At 43.3% G+C, this 18,683-nt stretch overlaps 1 protein-coding gene across 1 annotated transcript in view; it reads left to right on the top strand.

The window, feature by feature from the left end:
- Positions 1 to 931: 931 nt before the first annotated feature.
- Polr3b (RNA polymerase III subunit B) overlaps positions 932 to 18,683 on the top strand; it is a 102,884-nt gene continuing 85,132 nt past the window's right edge. The window contains exons 1-9 of the mRNA XM_021174599.3: positions 932 to 1,177; positions 6,791 to 6,823; positions 7,020 to 7,076; positions 7,164 to 7,228; positions 10,371 to 10,446; positions 11,054 to 11,154; positions 13,364 to 13,455; positions 16,542 to 16,659; positions 17,566 to 17,674. Coding sequence (XP_021030258.1) covers positions 1,106 to 1,177; positions 6,791 to 6,823; positions 7,020 to 7,076; positions 7,164 to 7,228; positions 10,371 to 10,446; positions 11,054 to 11,154; positions 13,364 to 13,455; positions 16,542 to 16,659; positions 17,566 to 17,674 — 723 coding nt within the window. The 5' untranslated portion in view covers positions 932 to 1,105. The remainder of the gene's footprint in view (positions 1,178 to 6,790; positions 6,824 to 7,019; positions 7,077 to 7,163; positions 7,229 to 10,370; positions 10,447 to 11,053; positions 11,155 to 13,363; positions 13,456 to 16,541; positions 16,660 to 17,565; positions 17,675 to 18,683) is intronic.

Consider the following 18,683-nt stretch of genomic DNA (forward strand, 5'->3'; position numbering starts at 1 on the left):
CCTTTTCTTTGGAGACAGGGTTTCATGTAGCCCAGGCTGGCCTCGACCTTGCTAGGTAGCCAAGGATGCCCTTGAATTTCTGGATGCCCTCCTACTTCTAGCTTCTAAATGCTGGGATTATAGGTGTGTGCCGCGGTGGGAGGATTAGGTGCAATCCTTCGTTTATTCGGTGTAGTGGTAACAAACTCCCTCCCTCTGATTTTCCTTCTAGTGTTTTGTTAAGGTATATAGAAATATTTCATCGACATAGGATTTAGACATATTTTCCCCCAAACCGTTAATTAGCTATTCTAATATAGTTTATTGGGTTTTTCCCTATCCATTTAATTTTTCGAGGGTAATTTACTTCAAGATCACGCATCTGCGAGTTTAACATTTCTTTTGTTAGACTTTATTGACATGAGAACATTTCTCCCCGCCCTATTATGGTTATTCCTATGGAGGTTGATGCCTGTTCTGCCTGTTTTGTTTTTTTGTTTTGGTTTTTCGAGACAGGGTTTCTCTGTATAGCCCTGGCTGTCCTGGAACTCACTTTGTAGACCAGGCTGGCCTCGAACTCAGAAATCCGCCTGCCTCTGCCTCCCGAGTGCTGGGATTAAAGGCATGCGCCACCACTGCCCGGCTGATGCCTGTTCATTACACGCAGGTACCACCAATTATTTAAGCAAGGACTTTTGCTCTTCTGTACTACACAACATACATGCAGTTTAGACTGAGTTAATTGAAATCTCTGCTTTAGAAATTCATGTTGTGACTAATGTGTATTATCGAGTCATTTTTCAGATTAGTTATACAGTTAGAACTACTATGCCGAATTCAATCATTCTGGGGATACTGGAAATGAGCCTGTCAGGAGTCTAGGATTAGCCCGGCGAGACCTCGGAAGTACACCAGTGGGTGTAGTTTTCCACATCCGGCTCGGTCACTTCCGGGTTCCTCCGCAGGTTAGGCCCTGACCAGGCGGAACCTTTTGAAACGCCCCCCGGTAAACAAGCGCCACGGGGACACCGGAGGAGAACGCACACCACTCTCCGCGTGCTACTTGCTTGGAGCCGCACGGGCGGATGTGAACATTCTGCCGACTTCTTCCTCTACCGTGAATGGAATGGATGTCCTAGCCGAGGAGTTCGGGAGCCTGACTCCGGAGCAGCTGGCTGCGCCAATCCCGACTGTGGAGGTAAGCGCCGTGAGCGCAGGCAGCGGAAGAGGCTGGAGACGACTTAAGGAGGCGTTGCCGGGAGAGTTTTCGGGAGGACGAGGGCGGGTCCCTGGGCTTCTGCGCATGCTCAGGACTCCTGCACATGCTCCGAGCTCCGGGTGTGTGAGCTTTTACCAGGTCTGGCTCATGAGTGTTTGTAGCAGCAAGTACAGATCTCTCAGTAGCGTCCGACGTTTAGAACCTTAGGAAATGGCTCTCTACGGGTAAAGCTTTTCTAGTTCAAGTGTGCACTGGCAAGAATTGGTCCTTGTGTTTTCTCTCAGGAACCAATATCTTCTTGCCGATCTCACCTGGAAGGACACAGAGATCCTGAGAGTGTAGGCAATGTTCTTGAGGTCCCATAGCCGGCTTTGGTGCTAAAAGTAAATGGGGATCTCACCCTTGTCATCATTTTCCTTTTACTCCACAGTTTCTTTGGACTGCAGGTTTAGTTTAAGTACCTTGACTATCCCTTCGTCCCCCATTTTTAATCTTGTATTTTCTTACGGGCCCCTATAGCTTTGATCAGATTCTTAAAAGTTAAAGAATAATTGATTGCTTCACGGTGAACTGCCCAAGGAAGTGCAGTTATTGACATGATTTTGTTTCCTGAGAAGGTATATAAATTCTCACTGAACCTTGACATCTTTGGCACAGAATAGGGACATCTAGGACTGAAGATGGTCGAGGAAGAAATTCAGGCAGAGGAACAGGTTGTACATGACCCCAGACACACCATCAGTTGTTTCAGAGGAACAAATAAATCCAGTGGAGCTGGGGGAGGAGGGCAGTAAAAGATGCATTCCTGATTCTGAAATGTGTTAACTCTTAGAAGGTGTTAAGACTTTCTCCCTGGGAATAGTAAAGCACCATTGAAGGGTTTAAACGGGAGCGACCTGATCGGTGACTTAGGACCCAGGGGTAGCTCAGGGATTAAGGACTACTGGTTGCTCTTCCAGAGCACTGGGGGTTGATTCCTGCTATGACACGACTTTAGTCCCAGAATTTGGTATGTAGAGGTAGGAGGATCACAACCTCACTGTCTCAGGGAGTTTGAAGAATGAGTTCCAAGAATCTCTTAGAGAAAATACACAGTATTTGTCTTTGTGTTTGGCTTATTTCTCAGTGTTCCCCTACTCCTAATCAACAGGACCAGCAGCCCATGCAGCAAAGGTTAAGAATGTAGCCCAATACAAAACTCCAGACTTAACTCCAAGCATTATGAGAGTTATTTTATTTTACTTTTAATATTTTTGGTATGGCTCTCCAGGGAGAATTTTGTAGATCACTGTCATATTACAGTGTTGATGTAAGGAACCTTCCTCACAATCGTCCTTAATTGCAGCATGAGCTGGGACTCTCAATGTCTTCCAAATGGGCCACTACACTGCTTTCTGGTCCTTCTGTCTGTGTTTCCCAGCCCTAACTCAGCTTTTGAGCCACAGTGCACTGGCTCACTGGAACCTGCTGTCACCTCATTCACTACCTTAAGCCTCTTCAATGTACCTACCTTCCTTTCCTCACCATGTCTAACTCATAGCAGGCATAGACATCCTCAGTGTTCTCGACCCTGCCAGCTCCTTCAACCCTGTGCGCTTGCACGCAGTGGCTCCCTTTATTTGGAATGCCTCCCTCATACAACCACCATGCTCAGTCATGGCCGTATACCTAGCATCTATAATAATCTACCTCACTGCATACTTCTGTTATAGCATCTACTAAGTGTCATTCCATTTGCTTACATGTCGCCCCTGTTAGGCTAACGACGTCTGAAGTCAGGAGGCATGTCTGTTTACTTGTTTAAGTTGCTGAAACACTACCCCATAAGTACTCAGTATAGTCGATTAGTATTTGTTCACCTCATCGATGAATAATAACCAGCCCCAGAGCTTGAGTGACTTTTCCTACCACAGTATAATATGAAGGAAAAATATAGTAGAAATGATTAGTTCAACTAAAACAGAGCTCCCTTCTAGAAAGTTGTAGAGAAAATACAAGTTGTGGAGCTGAATAGAAAATAGGCTGAGCTAAAAGGAAATAGCATTTGTTCATTTAACTCAGCATGCGAAACTATTGCTCTAGTAAGTACTGTTCATTACTGTTCATTAGCCCACTTACATAGATGGGAATAATCAATATGAGTAAGTGCAATGTCAATTTCTGAGTCTCCCGTGCCATTCTTTGCCTCCTTTGGCAAAGGCAGTAAGTAACATCATTCATTATGTTCATTCATTCAGAAAAAAGAAAATGCCAAGGCCTAAGCACCCTGCTACAGAGAATGAGACCAGGGAAAGGGGCTAGCGGTATTAGAAACACACAAGGGTCCATGGCAGACACAGTGGTAGGAAGGGGTCCATGCCTTCCTAAGGAAGACATGATTGATACACAAAATGTACTCTACAAATTACAGTTGAAAGTTAAATGAGAAAAAAGCCTATCAAAGACAGAATAAGTATACAAGGGCAAAAACAAAACAAAAACCCAAACCCACAGAGCAAGTACACTAAGCAATGGTGGGAAAGAGGTGGGAAGTAAGCATTGGCCAGACTTGGTAAAAAAACAAAACAAAACATGGTGATGACTTTAGATCTTCTCCTATGTCTCAGTCAGTGTTCTGTCTGAGACACCCTGATCACGGCAACTCTTATAATAGAAAGCTTTTAATTAGGGCTGGCTTACAACTTCAGAGGTTAGTCCATTGTCTTTGTATCAGGAATGGTATGCAAAAGTAGTTGAAAGCTTTATATCCTGATCTGTATGCAGGCAGAGGGAGGGAGAGACAGAGACAGAGACTGACTGGGCCTGGCATGGACTTTTGCAACTTCAAAACGCACCCCCACAGTGACACATTTACTCCAACTAGGCGACACCTCCAAATCCTTGCAATCCTTTCCGAGAGTTCTACCCCCGGGTCCACTCTTACTCAAACCAGCGCACCCTGCGTGCAATGCGCAGTACATTCCTAAACTTAAGCTATTTCCTGGAATGGTGATAATGTTTACAATTCCACTGCCAACTCTTGGGCTTTTTCTCTATTGCCATCCTTGCAGTCCTTCACCATCCTTATGTCATTTATGCATTTTCTCACCTCTCGGAGACAGTGCTTTATGTAGCCCAGGCTAGACTTGAACTGCTAGAGCTGAGGCTGATTCTGAGGTGATTGTGCTTCTGCCTCGTAATTGCTAGGGTTATAGGCCTGGGCCCCACAGCTGCTAAAACGCAGAACAGTTGTGAGAACAAACCAATAGAGAAGGTTTCTGAGTACACAGCCAAGAGTTGGGGGGTTAAGCAAGGGAAGGTCTGATTTTCTACAGGAGATTAAAAAGTCTGTGTCTGTGGCCGGCAGTGAGTTCTCCACAAGGACTGTGTACTCACCCCTCCTGTCTGTGAGATAAGAGGAATTTCACTGTGCACAGAGGGGAAATTTTGAAATATGGGAGCAAGAAATTGAAAAGCTAGATTAGTATGTCGGATGGCTGTAACAATTTACTACAGTTTGATAGTGTAAGAAAGCCAGATGTTTCATTCCCCACATTTCTGAAGACTGGAAATCCAAGACAAAGCTTACAGAAGAGCCTGGGAAAGATTCCAGTGCGTGCCTCCTCCCTAGAGTCTGCTGGCTTATGACAGTCTCTGATGTATCATTGGCTTAACAGAAACATCACACTGACATTTGTCTTCATCTTCACCTGACAGTGTCCCTGAATGTATCTGTCCAGATCCCCTTTTGTTATATGGGCACCAGCCATATTGAGTTAGAGCTTACCTACTGAAATCTTCTACAGTCCTTTAGGCCGGGCCACCTAGAAGCCAGTGTAGGAATTTAATTCAGCTTTTAATTTTGGTCTTCCTCCTCTTTTTCTGCTTAACATGAACATATAGTAGTGCACAGATACTGAGTATTGCTTGCTTTGGCTTTGATAGTTGCAGATAACCAAACAACTATTACCCAATATATGCTCTAGAACATTTCCATCACTCCAAAAAGTTCTCTTACAACCTTTTCAGCCTCTTCCTATCCCCCCCAAAACACTCTTGCTTTCTATTATCAGAGACTGGCTCTCTCTCTCTCTCTCTCTCTCTCTCTCTCTCTCTCTCTCTCTCTCTCTCTCTCTCATCTCACTATGTAACAGTGGGTGTCATGGAACTCACCCTGTAGACCAGGCTGGCCTTGAACTCCCAAGTGCTGGGGATCAAAGGTGTGCACCACTATGTTCAGCTTTTCTCATTTTGTGCAACTCATTTTCCATTGCTCCAGGGCCATCTCACTGTCCCTTAGCTTTCATAACTGCTCCATAATTTATACCCCAGGCCACTCTGTTTCTAAGTTCCAGACATCTACTGCCCATCAGACATTTCTACCTGAATGTCTAATTAGTATCTCAGACTAAACAGGCACCAACCAAATTCCTAACACCTCAACCCCTGAAAGCCTGCTGCTCCTATACATGGCCCCATCCTCTCATTTCTGTCAGTGTTGGCTCTGTGCCTCTGCCTTCTTAGACCAGACACTCTGGTGTCAATTTTAACTTCACTTTTCTCTAGGGAACCATCCAGTCTGTTGTCATTTTACTGGCTTTGCTCAAGCTTGTGTCTGCTAGCTACACAACTTCTCACTTCCTACCTGTATTGTTACTAGTGTGGGCTACTTCTCTTAGCTAAGTGATTGTCCTGTTTCCAGCCTTGCCCATTTCCACCCAGCATCCAGAACAATCCAGTTAATAGGCATGGAGCTATTATGCCATCCTCCACTCAGAGCTTTCCAGTGCCACTCAGGTCTCTCAAGTTAAAACCCGTTTTTGTTTTGTTTTGTTTAGCTTATTTATTTTATGTATATGAGTACTCTGTCTGCATATACACCTGCGTGCCAGAAGAAGACATCAGAAGTTGGTTGTGAGCCACCATGTGATTGTTGGGAATTGAACTCAGGACCTCTAGAAGAGCATCTTAACCCCTCTTAGTCACTGTGCCATCTTTCTAGTCCCTAAAGCTATTTTTTAAGTGTTTGCCACAAAGCCGTGAGTTGTCCATAGATCTTTCCTTAGGAACTGAGTATTCTGACTTTACACTCGGCTGTACCCAGCTGTCAGGACTCCCTTAGCAGATGGGGTAAGTGAAAAGAGGCTATCTCTGTATGTAGTGATCTACAAGACAAGTCCCAAAACTCAAGAGGCATGGGAGTTAGCAGTCTATTAGTGGAGGAGCAAACACCCGTGTGTGCTGACCCCCAGAAGCCTTGAGGTAGTTTGAGGCCCTGGTTTAGAAAGAGCTCTGATTGTTCCCACCAGACTCAAGACTAACTTCTCTTTTCAAATTTTGAGCCTCACTTAGGATGTGCCATAAGAATAAATTTGAAACGGGTTTGAAATCTTGTCATCCAGAAAAGGTTTTATTATATTTAGGGAAACCTGTGACATATGTGTTTATGTGCATGTGCACCATATAAACATGGTATTTGCAATAGCAATTATATTATAACATTTTCCCTGTTTGGTTTCTGCACACTGTGATAAACTTGGTACACCTCAGAAATTGTGTTTTGTGGTTGCTGACAGAGGTTCTCATGGTCTTATTGTTTCCTTATCTTCACAGGAAAAATGGAGGCTGCTTCCAGCATTTTTAAAGGTAATTGTATGCTATTTAGTAATAATTGGTTATTTTGCATAAGTCATTAGATTATCCTTTAAATTTTTTTTCTTAAGTAAGTACATCTATTAATCTTGCCCTTGCTTGTATTTGAGAAACATTGATGGCTACCTGCCCCAGAGTGACTCATGTACCCTGTTACTTTGTTACCATCTTTTGTTTTTTCTCTGCTTAGGTCAAAGGCCTCGTGAAACAACACATAGACTCCTTTAACTATTTCATTAATGTAGAGGTAAGCATCCAGGATTAAGACCAGATGTAAATTGAGGACCAAGTGGAAGAAAGAGCTCTGTTCCTAATTCTGCACTTTCTACTGCAGATAAAGAAGATAATGAAAGCCAATGAAAAGGTTACAAGTGATGCTGACCCCATGTGGTACTTAAAGTAAGAAACCAACTGCTCTTAAATAGTATTCCCATTGTTTTTAAATACTGAAGTAAATGTACTTGCTGTCAAATCTCTTGTCATACCATTACTGTATCTGTCTAGTAAACTAATTGTAAAATGCTTATGTTTAACTTTTACTCGTAAATCATTTGTAAGAGTTTTAATTGAGAAGTTACTAAAACTGTTTTTTTAATTCTTTTAAGTAAGGCTTTCTTTTGATGCGTTTTATATATAATTAATAATGATAAAACCCATTAAGGATTTTTGCACAGCATATGTTACTACATTGCATATAACCAGAGGCAATTATCAGAACCAGAAAGTTACAGTGATGGAGTACTGCCTGTTGAAAGGAGACCTGACCTGATGTTTCTTCCCATTGATGTCCTTATTCTTGTGCCAGAATCAGTCTCTGGCCCATGCTAGGCTGTCTTTCTATTTTCAATTCCACTGATTAAAAGTAAAGACCATTACCCAAATTCTGTGGTCAAAGTGTGCGAGCTTTTCTTTCTAAAGCGGGGTTTGAGAAAATAGCACCAGACATAGGAGACAGTGGGGTTTATATAGCCCCCAGACCTGCAAGACTAGGAGGTTTGCAAGGGTTGGGGATTTCCAGAGAAATGTTGGTTATATAGGAACTTGGCTGAACATTTCAAAATGATTTGGCAGAGCATCTTACCAGGGTGTAGCCTAGAGTCCAGGTTGTAGAACATATCAGATTCCAGAATGTCCCAAGACCTAGTCAAATACAAGTTTTACATAAAACAGGAATGAATTTATTTCAACCTTGTAATAAGATGGCTTCCGATCTTTTTTGTTTGTTTGTTTTTGTTTTTTGAGACAGGGTTTCTCTGTGTAGCCCTGGCTGTCCTGGAACTCACTCTGTAGACCAGGTTGGCCTAGAACTCAGAAATCCACCTGCCTCTGCCTCCCGAGTGCTGGGATTAAAGGCATGCGCCACCACGCCCGGCTTGATGGCTTCCAACCTTTATGTGGTCCATCATTCTGTATATGTGTGTCTGTGAGTATATACAGCTGAGTGCAATTGCCAATGGAGGCCAGAAGAGGGCATCAGATCTGGAGCTGCCTGATACGGTGCTGGGCACCCAACTCTGGGTCCTCTTTGGTATCAGAAGTACTGGTCTTAAATGCTGAAGCATCTCCCCAGCCCTGAGGTTGTCTTGGTTTCTCCATCTCCTGACTCTGATAGTCCACAGTCTTACCTGGAGTTTCACGTCTATGACACTTTTGAATACTTGGGTCAGTTTTGCAGAGGGTCCTTCAGTCTGGATACTTGCTCATGAGTAGATTAAGTTATACATTTTGGCAATTTTTTTGTGCCGTTTTTACTGATTGATGTCAGAGGGTATAAATGTCAGTATCTTGTAACACTGTTTCCTGGTTACCGTAGTATCTGTCTTTCAGAACTTTCCATTGTAAGGATGCAATTTTTTCTTCTTTTTATAACAAGCATTTATGGGGAGATCCTTTAGACAATGCAACTGGATATTTTCATCACTAATTTTATTTAATTTAAAAACAACAACAACAACTCTGCAGAGCTATGTTTACAAACCCTCACCACTGACTCTAATGTGCATCGATGATTCTTGTCCTGGTAGCTGTTGCTGTGAGAGAAGTCTCTCCCATCATGCCTTCTGCTTTTCATATTCCCACACCCTCATTGTATCTTTCTGTAAATTGTTTAATATCAGTTTATGCACATGATTAGTTAGTTTTTTCTGTTGTGTGCAGTCCAGTATTGTTATTCTCTTGCTCAGATTATCTTAGCTTTGTTATTTCTTAGGGAAATCCTTCGACTTGACACTGTGTCCTTTCAAAATGTGCCCTCATGGGGTTTCACCTCCTTTACTTTCTGGAACTATGGGGTACAGTATATATTTGTGTTTTTTTCCTGTCCCCATCTGGGAAGCAAGCACTTCTCCAAGGTGCTTTGGTTACTTTTTTTGGAAGGTGGTACTTTTAGGGTAAACAGTCGGGCACTGCTGACTTCGCAGAAAGCATTAGCAAATACATGTATATGTACTAACACATGCATGTGCATATCTGTATTTCTATGTCCCAGCCATTCTGTTTATATTAGAGACTTTAGACTGATGCCTTTTAGTCTCAGCCAACAGTACCAACTCATTCCAACTTCCTTTCCTTTCTTGTGACTTTACTCCTGACAGTGAGAAGTTGGGCGCTTGTTATCTGTGATTAATTTTTAAAAATTTCAGCCCTATATTATATGCAGAGTAACCTCAGGATTACTGATACGTCTGCAGGAGTAATGCTTGCTAACTAGAGGACAGATGTATGCAACCCTTTCTGTCTTTGGCTTTAGAGGACACAGGACACAAGCTGCTACATCAGAGTGCTTCGATTAGAGGAGTTAGACCTGTGCACACAGTGTCTTCGAAAGCTGATGCTTCCCTCTCAGTTTGTTGTTGTTGTTGTTGTTGTTGATGGCTGTGTGGATAAAGTGCTGAGTTCAGATCCCACACCTTCATGTAAAAGCTGGGTATGGCGGTATGTACATCCCACCTTAGCACTCGGAGATAAAGACAGGCAGATCCCCAGAGCTCGAGTGTAGCCTACTCAGTTGGTGAATTTTCTGTTCAGTGAGAGATTCTGTCTCAAAAAAAAAAGGTGAAGAGGCTGGAGAGATGGCTTAGGAGTTAAGAGCACTGGCCCCATATTGCTCACAGCCCTCTGTAACTTCAGTTCCGGGGAAATCCAGTGCCCTCTTCTGGCTTCTGCAGGTGTTACACATGCATACGGTGTATTTACAGGCAGGCAGAACACCCAAGCACATAAACGAAAAATAATCTTTAAAAATACATAAGGTGGAAAGCAGTAGGGGAAGAAGCTCTGCATTAATGTCTGCAGGTACAGCTGTGCACACACACGTGCACATTCGTATAGCACACACGAGTGCACACACACACTATGCAGAAATACTTCGAGAGCATCGACCCACACTTGTAAGGTTCTATGAACTGTCACTTCAAGAAGGTAGATAGTTGTCATTTCATTTGTCATCCTCAGCAAGGTAGGCACTTGTCAAAGACTAAAGGATCACACATGTATATTTTTGGAGAAGGTGTAATTGATAATGAAATAATTTGCTTTTCAGATACCTTAATATCTATGTCGGACTTCCTGATGTTGAAGAAAGCTTCAATGTAACTAGACCAGTGTCCCCTCATGAGGTACTTTGCTTGGATTTGTTTGTTTTGACCTAGCGTCTGTGCTTGCTGTGTACTAGTAAGCTTTTTTTTTTTTTTTTTTTTTAATTGAACCTGGATCCTCTAGAAGAGCAGTCAGTACTCTTAACCCCTGAGCTGTTCCTTCAGCCCACATAAGCAGTTTCTACTGGTCAGGAATAGAAAACTTAAACTTCAAAATCTCAGACCCTGTTGTAAAAGTTAAAAGATGTCTTAACCACAGGTGGGATTTAACATGAAGAATTGTATGTTTAATTTCAGAGAAATTCTCTTGAAGCTATAAACCACCACGTAACTGTCAGTGTGATATGTTGCACTCACTGGGGGAGTTTGCATGTGGTTTCCTGTATCTTCCTGTGATCCTTGGTCCCACGCCTTCCTGTAAAAGCTGGGTTCACAATGTATAAAGGATGAAGATAGCCTTTAGCTTGTTTCCACGCCAAGCACACACATGTTCTAAACACAACTGTGACTCCGCTTGCCCTGAGGCAGGACGTCAGCAGCTCAGTGGGGAAAGTTCAGGCTGCTGTGCACTGTACTCATAGTGGGATTGCTGGAGGCCAGAGGGTCGCTCACTGTGATTCTGTTCCAGTGCCGTCTGAGGGACATGACGTACTCCGCCCCAATCACAGTGGACATTGAGTATACCCGAGGCAGCCAGAGGATAATCCGCAACGCCTTACCCATTGGCAGGTGAGAAACAGGGTTGTTCTTGGAGCCACACTGCCTGGAGACCGGCCCCATGGTGTGACCTTAAGCCAATTAATAAGTCCTCTTTGCCTCACTCCCTCCTCTGAAGGGTGTGGGAAATGGTACCTAGGTTATAGAATTGCTTTGGATCCTTAGGTAAGGCCCAGACAGAGCTGTGGTTTACAGTAATTGCAGAGCATTCTCTAAAGCTGAGGAAAAGCTTCCCTTTCTTCTCCTGACACCAGCAGTGAGTGCTTAGTAGGTCAGCTAGGAGTTCATTGAATTCTGCACTGGACTTCTTGATGGGTCCTATACATAGTTTTCCTAGATGTTTATCTATATAGCAACGGTTTTGGAAGAAGTTACTATCTCTTAGAACAAGTTTGAAAATAATGGATAGTATCAGCGAGTCACTTTGGAACCTAATTTTCTAATTGAGGACAGATGTTGAGTCTTCTGTAGAAATAGCTATGAATTTAAAATGCTTTCAGTTTTGAGGCAAATCATGTGTACATAGATTTTCTTTTTAATTTGTTGGAGAATGTAGCTTATTTACATCTATTACACACACACACATTTACGTGCATAGAATATATATGTCTTAGATAGGGTTTCATTGCTGAGGAGAGACAGCATGGACAAGGCAACTCTTATAAAGGACAACATTTAACTTGGGCTGGCTTACTGGTGCTGAAGTTCATTCCATTATTGTCATGGTGGGAAGCATGGCATTATCTAGGCAGGCATGGTGCTGGAAAGGAGCTGAGAGTTCTGCATCTCAATCAGAAGGCAGCCAGGAGAAGACTGCATCCATAGGCAGCTAGGAGGATGGTCTCAAAACTCACCCCAACCCCCAGTGATGCACTTCCTCCAACTAGGGTATACCTACTTCAACAAGGCCACATCTCCTAATAGTGTCACTCCCTGGGCCAAGCATAATTCAAACCACCACATACGTATTTACATATATTTCTGTCAGTGTATTCTGCACATGAAATCTCTCCAACTTTTTATTTTTATTTTTCTCCTTCACTCCATTTAAATGGAACTTTTTTCTTCTCTCTTCTACCTGCTCTGAAAGGCATGTGTTTCATTTCTGGTTACTTTACTTTAGAATTAAACTGCATTGATTAACAAAGTTTGAGTATATCTTTATTCTCCTAGCAAGAGTAAGATCTTAGAAAGGTCAGATTTGTCCTTGACTTTTTAAATTTTATCAGCCTCAGTTCTTCTTGCCTTTGTTGTTGTTGTTACCCATAAATTCAAAATCATTGTTGTTTTATAAAGTTAACATTTATATTTATAGTTAAAGTTTATATTTCTGTACATTTGTTTCTGTGGGTCTTTTGCCTGAATTATGTCTATGTTCTACATGTGTGCTTGGTTTCAAAGAAGGGCCAAAGCCAAAGATCCCCTAGAATGGAGATAGAAATGGCTGTTGAACTGTTATGTGGGTGCTGGGAACTGAAGATGAGTCCTTTGGAAGAACAGCTAGTGCTCTTAACCACAAAACATCAGTCCAGTCCCTTGTTTGGGTTTTCTTTGTGCCACATACATCTTTTCATGTCAGACTTTGATTTCGTATTTATTTTCCATCTTCTGAAGATGAAAAGTTTCTTCCCTAGCTGACCTCCAAGTGGTACTTAACAGAGTGACCATGTGCAGTCTGTCCTCTTGGTCCACAGTGCTGTCTGTCTACACTGTTTCCCTTCTAGTACCCTGCCTTGGCTCTTGTTTCAAGCCTTCTCTGCAGCTGTGCTGTTGGTCTTGATCATCATCTGTTTACGTGTGGTCCTCTGTGTGTTTTGTACAGATAGCACTGTGAAGGCTTCAGACATGTTTAAGATTCACAGCCTTTCCCCCTTGAGGAAGTCGTCTAGGAGTCTGAATAGGTGTGCTTCAGATTGCTCTTGCATGGCTCTTGCTAGAACACTCTACTTTATAGAGTTCACCTCATAGTCTCCCTGAAGCTACATTCATTGATACCTTCTCCCATTTAGTTATTCTCTTCCTAGCTGTGCCATCGTCGTTGTCCAGCACAGCTGTCATCTATGCCAGAAGATATGTCTGGGAATATCTTGGTTTTCCCTTGACTCTGTTGTGGAATGTCTCTTCTGAGTGGTTACACGGAGATGCAGGCCCCTCTGCCACTCGTTCGCTGCAGTTTCTCTGTCAGTTCATGCATGACTTTCTTTTGTTTTACTTTAAACAGAATGCCCATCATGCTCCGAAGCTCAAACTGTGTTCTAACAGGGAAAACGCCGGCAGAGTTTGCCAAACTGAATGAGTGTCCACTAGACCCAGGTAAGTGGGTGACTCTGGTGTGCCCCCACTCCAGGTACATGGGTGATTTAAGTGTGTCTCCCCCCCCTACCCCCCGCCCTCTGCTTTGCTCTATTCCTTTCCTAGTGCTCTGCTGTAGACTTGCTGCCTTCTGATGATTTGTTGGACAAACTGTGTTAATAAAACTGGAGATTTCATGCCAACTTTATTCTGAATTTCTAAACATATGCTGATTCTTCTTTTGTTTGCTTAGAGGTGCTAGCAGCTTGGCTTCTGGCTTACTGGCATGGCCTGTTCTTTCCTTTCACCTCTATGCAGTAGTTTCTTTTGAGATACTTGGTATTTGAGATGGTCCCAAAGTTGCTGTCTAAACTGTTCTGAAAAGACCCCAGTGGCTCACGAGAGCCTATGTTAAGTATAGAAGAGGGAGAGAAATGATAACTTTTTTGCTATTGTTCAAGCTCTCAAAATTTATATTTTTGTCCTTATTTCTAGAGTATTTTTGGTAAAACTTCAAACTATACAACACAGTTTCTCCTAATGCCTTTACCTGTGATTTAAATTGGCTTATAGTTGCTTTAGTTGAACTCCTTGCATCAAGGAAGATTTTGGTGGTGGTGGTGTTTTTCAGGAGCCCTGGCTGGCCTCAAACACTCTACAGCCCAGGCTGGCCTTGATCACCTACCTGCTCTTCTCACCTCTCCCTCCTCAATGCCCAGCTCACAGGCGTGTGCTACCCCACCTGGTTGCATTAGGAAGAGTTTAGTAAGAGCCTGCCTTTCTAGACTCTAACCAAGTTTTTCATAAGTTAAATGTATTATCTTGGTTTTACTTTTATTTACAAATAGAACAAAATCTCACTCTATCTTATTCTCAAATTATGCGTGGGGGGGGGTGTAATAATAGCATGTGACTTTTATTCAGTATCAAACATTAGTTTGGAAACTCAGTTGTCTGCTGTTGTTCCAGATTTGTCAGAAAAGTTGGAGCAAGTATTAATCTCCATTGATGATCCCAGGTTATTCCTATACTTAAGAGATGGACAGACTCATTTGTGTAATACATTTCTTTTTCTGTCGGTCTGGTGTACATGTGGATAGGATAGACTGTTTTTCTGTTACCATGATACACCTTGATCAGAAGCCACTTGGAGCAGGAAGGGTTTATTTGGCTTATACTTCCAGGTCACCATCTATCATTGAGGGTAACCAGGGCAGGAGCTCAAGCAGAAACCGTGAAAGAGTGGTGCTTTTTTCTTGCTCCCAGGCTGTGTTCCTTGACTTTTCTTAGGTAGCCCAGGCTCACCTGCCTAAGGAAGGTACTGCCCACACGGGCTGGGCCTTCCCATTTCAATTAGCAACCAAGAAAATGGCCCATAGACATGCTGCAGGAAAGTCTGATGAAGTCTGTTCCTCAGTCGAGGGCCCCTCTTCCCAGTGTGTTAACTTGATCCTCTTGTCAGTTTGACATCCAAACATATCACGGTTACATACAAACGTATCACGATTAAACCACAATTTTTCCTTTCTGGATTGTCCCATATCTCAGGTTAATATCATAATTATAAAATACATTGCAATCTTAAAAGTCCCACAGTCTTCAGAATTACAGTGCTTTAAAGGTGCAAGGTCTCTTTAAACATACCAACTCTCTTAATGTGTGGGCTTCTGTAAAGCCCCAAACAAGTTATGTGTTTCCTTCTCCCAAGGAGGAACAGGGCACAGTTGTAATCAGATCAAAGCAAAATCAAAATCCAACAGTGTACAAAGTTCAGTATCTGACATCTGAGATGTGATCTTCTGGCTCCAGAAGGCTTGGACAACTCCGTTTCTCTGGTTCTGTCATTGCAGCTCACATAGCTTGTCACCTAGGCTTCACTGAACACCTGCCCCAATCCTTGGCGTATGTCCTACGATACCGACATCTCTGCACTTGAGCTGAGGCTTCACCTTCACCAATAGCCTCCCCTCCAGGGACTGGAACACTTCTACATACTTCTAAGCCTCAGTCCTGCTGCCCAATCAGTACCACATAGAAGACTTAAAATTAACAAATTTTCTTCTGGTCACAGCTTCTGTGTGCTTACCCTGAGGAAATACTCCCCAGATTTCTCATCAGTGATGCTGGTCTCTCATTCATTAATCACAACTGTTTCTCAGTCCTGCTAACCAACCTCCATTGTCCCAGTAAAACACAGAAGGTTTTACTTGTGCAGATTCTTACTGGAAAATACAGCACGGACAGAGTCTTTGTCTCCCTCTCTCTTTACAAGCCAGGCCCCACTGTCTGGGTTGTCAGTATCCTTACCTTCCAGGCTTCCACAGAATGACACATTAATCTTTGAGCACGCAATCTAGAACCCAGAGTACCAAATACCATTGTCTTCCTTAAACCAACATGGCCGGTTCCACCACACAGACACCCCACTTCTGGCTCTGGCTTCTGTCCTAGTTGGTTTTTCTGTTGCTGGGATAAACGCCAGGGCCAAAAGTACCCTGAAGAGAAAGGATTTAGTTAGCTTACTCTTCCAAGTCACAATCCCTCAGTGAGGGGAGTTAGTTCAGGAACTGAAGCAGGAACCGTGAGGGATCACTGCTGTCTGGCTTGCTCCCAGGCTTATGTTCATCTCTCTTGCTTATGGCTCAGGCCATAAGGTCTAGGGAACAGTGGGCTAAGCCCTGCTAATGTCAGTTAGCAATCAAGATAATGCCCTAGGCATGCCCAACAAGCCAGTATGATGGAAGCAATTCATCAGTTGAGGGTCTGTCTTCCCAGTGTGTAAACTTGACAACAAAACTAACCAGGGCAATAGACCAGTCATATACTCTCTGTCTTAAAAGGGTGTATCAGCTTCAGTTCTTTTTGTAAAACTGTGTCTGATCCTGTCATCAGTTCATAGAGCAATGCCAGCAGCCCATCAAATTAAGATTGTTGGTGCCTGCAGTGATGATCCTAGGCACTTACCTATAGTCTGAGGATTTGGGAGGTGGGAGGACCAGTTCAGGGCCAATCTGTACTGGTACTCTGGCCCTCAGGAGCTCCTGGCCCTCACCTACTTGCATTGGGTATGGAAGAGGTGGTGAGCTTTTCTTGTTTCCCTTGGGCAGGTGGCTACTTCATTGTTAAAGGAGTGGAAAAAGTCATTCTTATCCAAGAGCAGCTGTCCAAGAACAGGATCATTGTGGAGGCCGACAGGAAAGGGGCCGTTGGAGCCTCAGTTACCAGGTATGGGAAACAGATGGGTTTTTTCCAAATACTCATCATTTTAGCGTAGTGGGTGGTTGCCGTCTCCTGTGAAGAGGGTGGTATTTCTCTCCAGAGCAGGCAGTGTGTGTACAATTCATTGTGGGTGCATCTATAAACACGGTATTGGTTTTAAGATTTCAGCAAGGGAAATGCAACAGCGTTTGGAAGGGCACTAGTTAATTTAAGTTGTGCTCTTTATTAAGTTATAGCAGTAAAGAAACTTCAAGGAAAAAGACAAAGCACTTTTTAGAGTTTCCATACTCCTTTTCAGGTTTTTATAAGCAAGGACTGACTGTTCCATAGCACTGGCTCTGAGGAGGCAGGAGGAGGAGCATCCGTACGTAGCGAGTTGAAGGCCAGCCAGCAAACCAGGCGCACGGGGCAAAGGGAGGGGAAGGAGGTCAAAGGATGAAGCTTTCTCATCCATCCACAAAATTCCCACCATGATCTTGAAAATGACGAGAAAGAGTTGTAGTGTTTTTAAGTGTTCCCAGAAGGAAGGAAGGAAGGAAGGAAGGAAGGAAGGAAGGAAGGAAGGAAGGAAGGAAGGAAGGAAGGGAAGAAGGAAGGAAGGAAGGAAGGAAGGAAGGAAGGAAGGAAGGAAGGAAGGAAGGAAGGGAGGGAGGGAGGGAGGATGGAAGGGAAGAAGGAAGGAAGGAAGGAAGGGAGAAAGGAAGGAAGGAAGGAAGGGAGGAAGGGAGGAAGGAAGGAAGGAAGGAAGGGAGAAAGGAAGGAAGGGAGGAAGGAAGGAAGGAGTGTATCTTTAGAGCTAATGAATTAGAGACAGTTTTATTTACTGAGCAGCTGTGCCTGACTAGATAACTAGCATTGCTGTTGAAGTTCCTGGGGAGGGGTGCAGCTTAACTTGTGTCTGTTTACTTACAGCTCCACCCATGAGAAGAAAAGCAGAACCAACATGGCCGTGAAACAGGGGCGATTCTATCTGAGGCACAACACCCTGTCTGAAGATATACCCATTGTCATCATATTTAAGGTAAAGCTGCAGCTCTCTTACTGAAGACTACACAGAACTCCTCTGCTTTGGTTTCTATATTAATCAAAATGTTTATCACATTTTATCTATTTTTTGTGCCTTCATGTAAGTGTTGACATGTATGTATGTGTGAATGTGCACAGTGTATGTGTGGAGGCCACAGGGCAATCTGTAGAAGTCAGTTCTCTCCTTCCGCCATGTGGATTCCAGATGAACTATCAGGCCTGACCGTAGCACCTTTACCCACCCAGCTATCTCACCAGACCTAGTGTTCTTTCATACAGAATTAGCATTTTGGTAGGTAGTGATGAGTAAGCTTTCTCTACCCTCTCCCTAACCAGACAGTGCTACCAAACACCACCCTATTACTGTCTCCCATGAGTCTTTCAGGAGCTGGTTTGCATATTCATGAATAGAAATAGATCTGTTTTATTGATGCGTGCAGTGCACATTATTTTACACTTAGCTCCTTTTTGGCTTTGTAACATCTTGGATGTGCGTGATAGTTGTACATGCAAACTTGACTCTGACAAAAGTAAAAGAATGAAGAAAGGGTTTATTTTGGTTCACAGTTAATCATGGCAGGAAAATTAAAATGGCAGAAGCCTGAAGCAGCTGGTCACATTGCATCCGTGGTCAGGGAACAGAGAAGGATGTGTTTGCTCAGTTCACTTTCTCCTTTTCATGAAGCCCAGGGAATGATATCACCTAGAGTGGCTGTGTCTTCCCACCTCAGTAATCTAATCAAGACGGTCTCCCCCGCCCCCCCCCCCCCCCCGCATGTCCAGAAGCATTGTCTCTGGGCAGCTTCTAAGTCTCATCAAGTTGTGTGTTGGGACAGACTGTGCATGGGCATGATAGCCCTTGATATTATAAAACGTGTCCTGATAGGTCACACGAGACCAGGGACATCTGTAGGCTCTATCCAGGAAATTCTAGATTTGTTCATTTTTATAGACTTCTAGATTCTGTTGTCTCTAAATAAACTGGTATCTTTACTATACAACTA

Source organism: Mus caroli, unplaced genomic scaffold, assembly GCF_978045245.1.
Source record: "Mus caroli unplaced genomic scaffold, Mus_caroli_1 scaffold_9, whole genome shotgun sequence".
NCBI classification, from domain to species: Eukaryota; Metazoa; Chordata; class Mammalia; order Rodentia; family Muridae; genus Mus; species Mus caroli.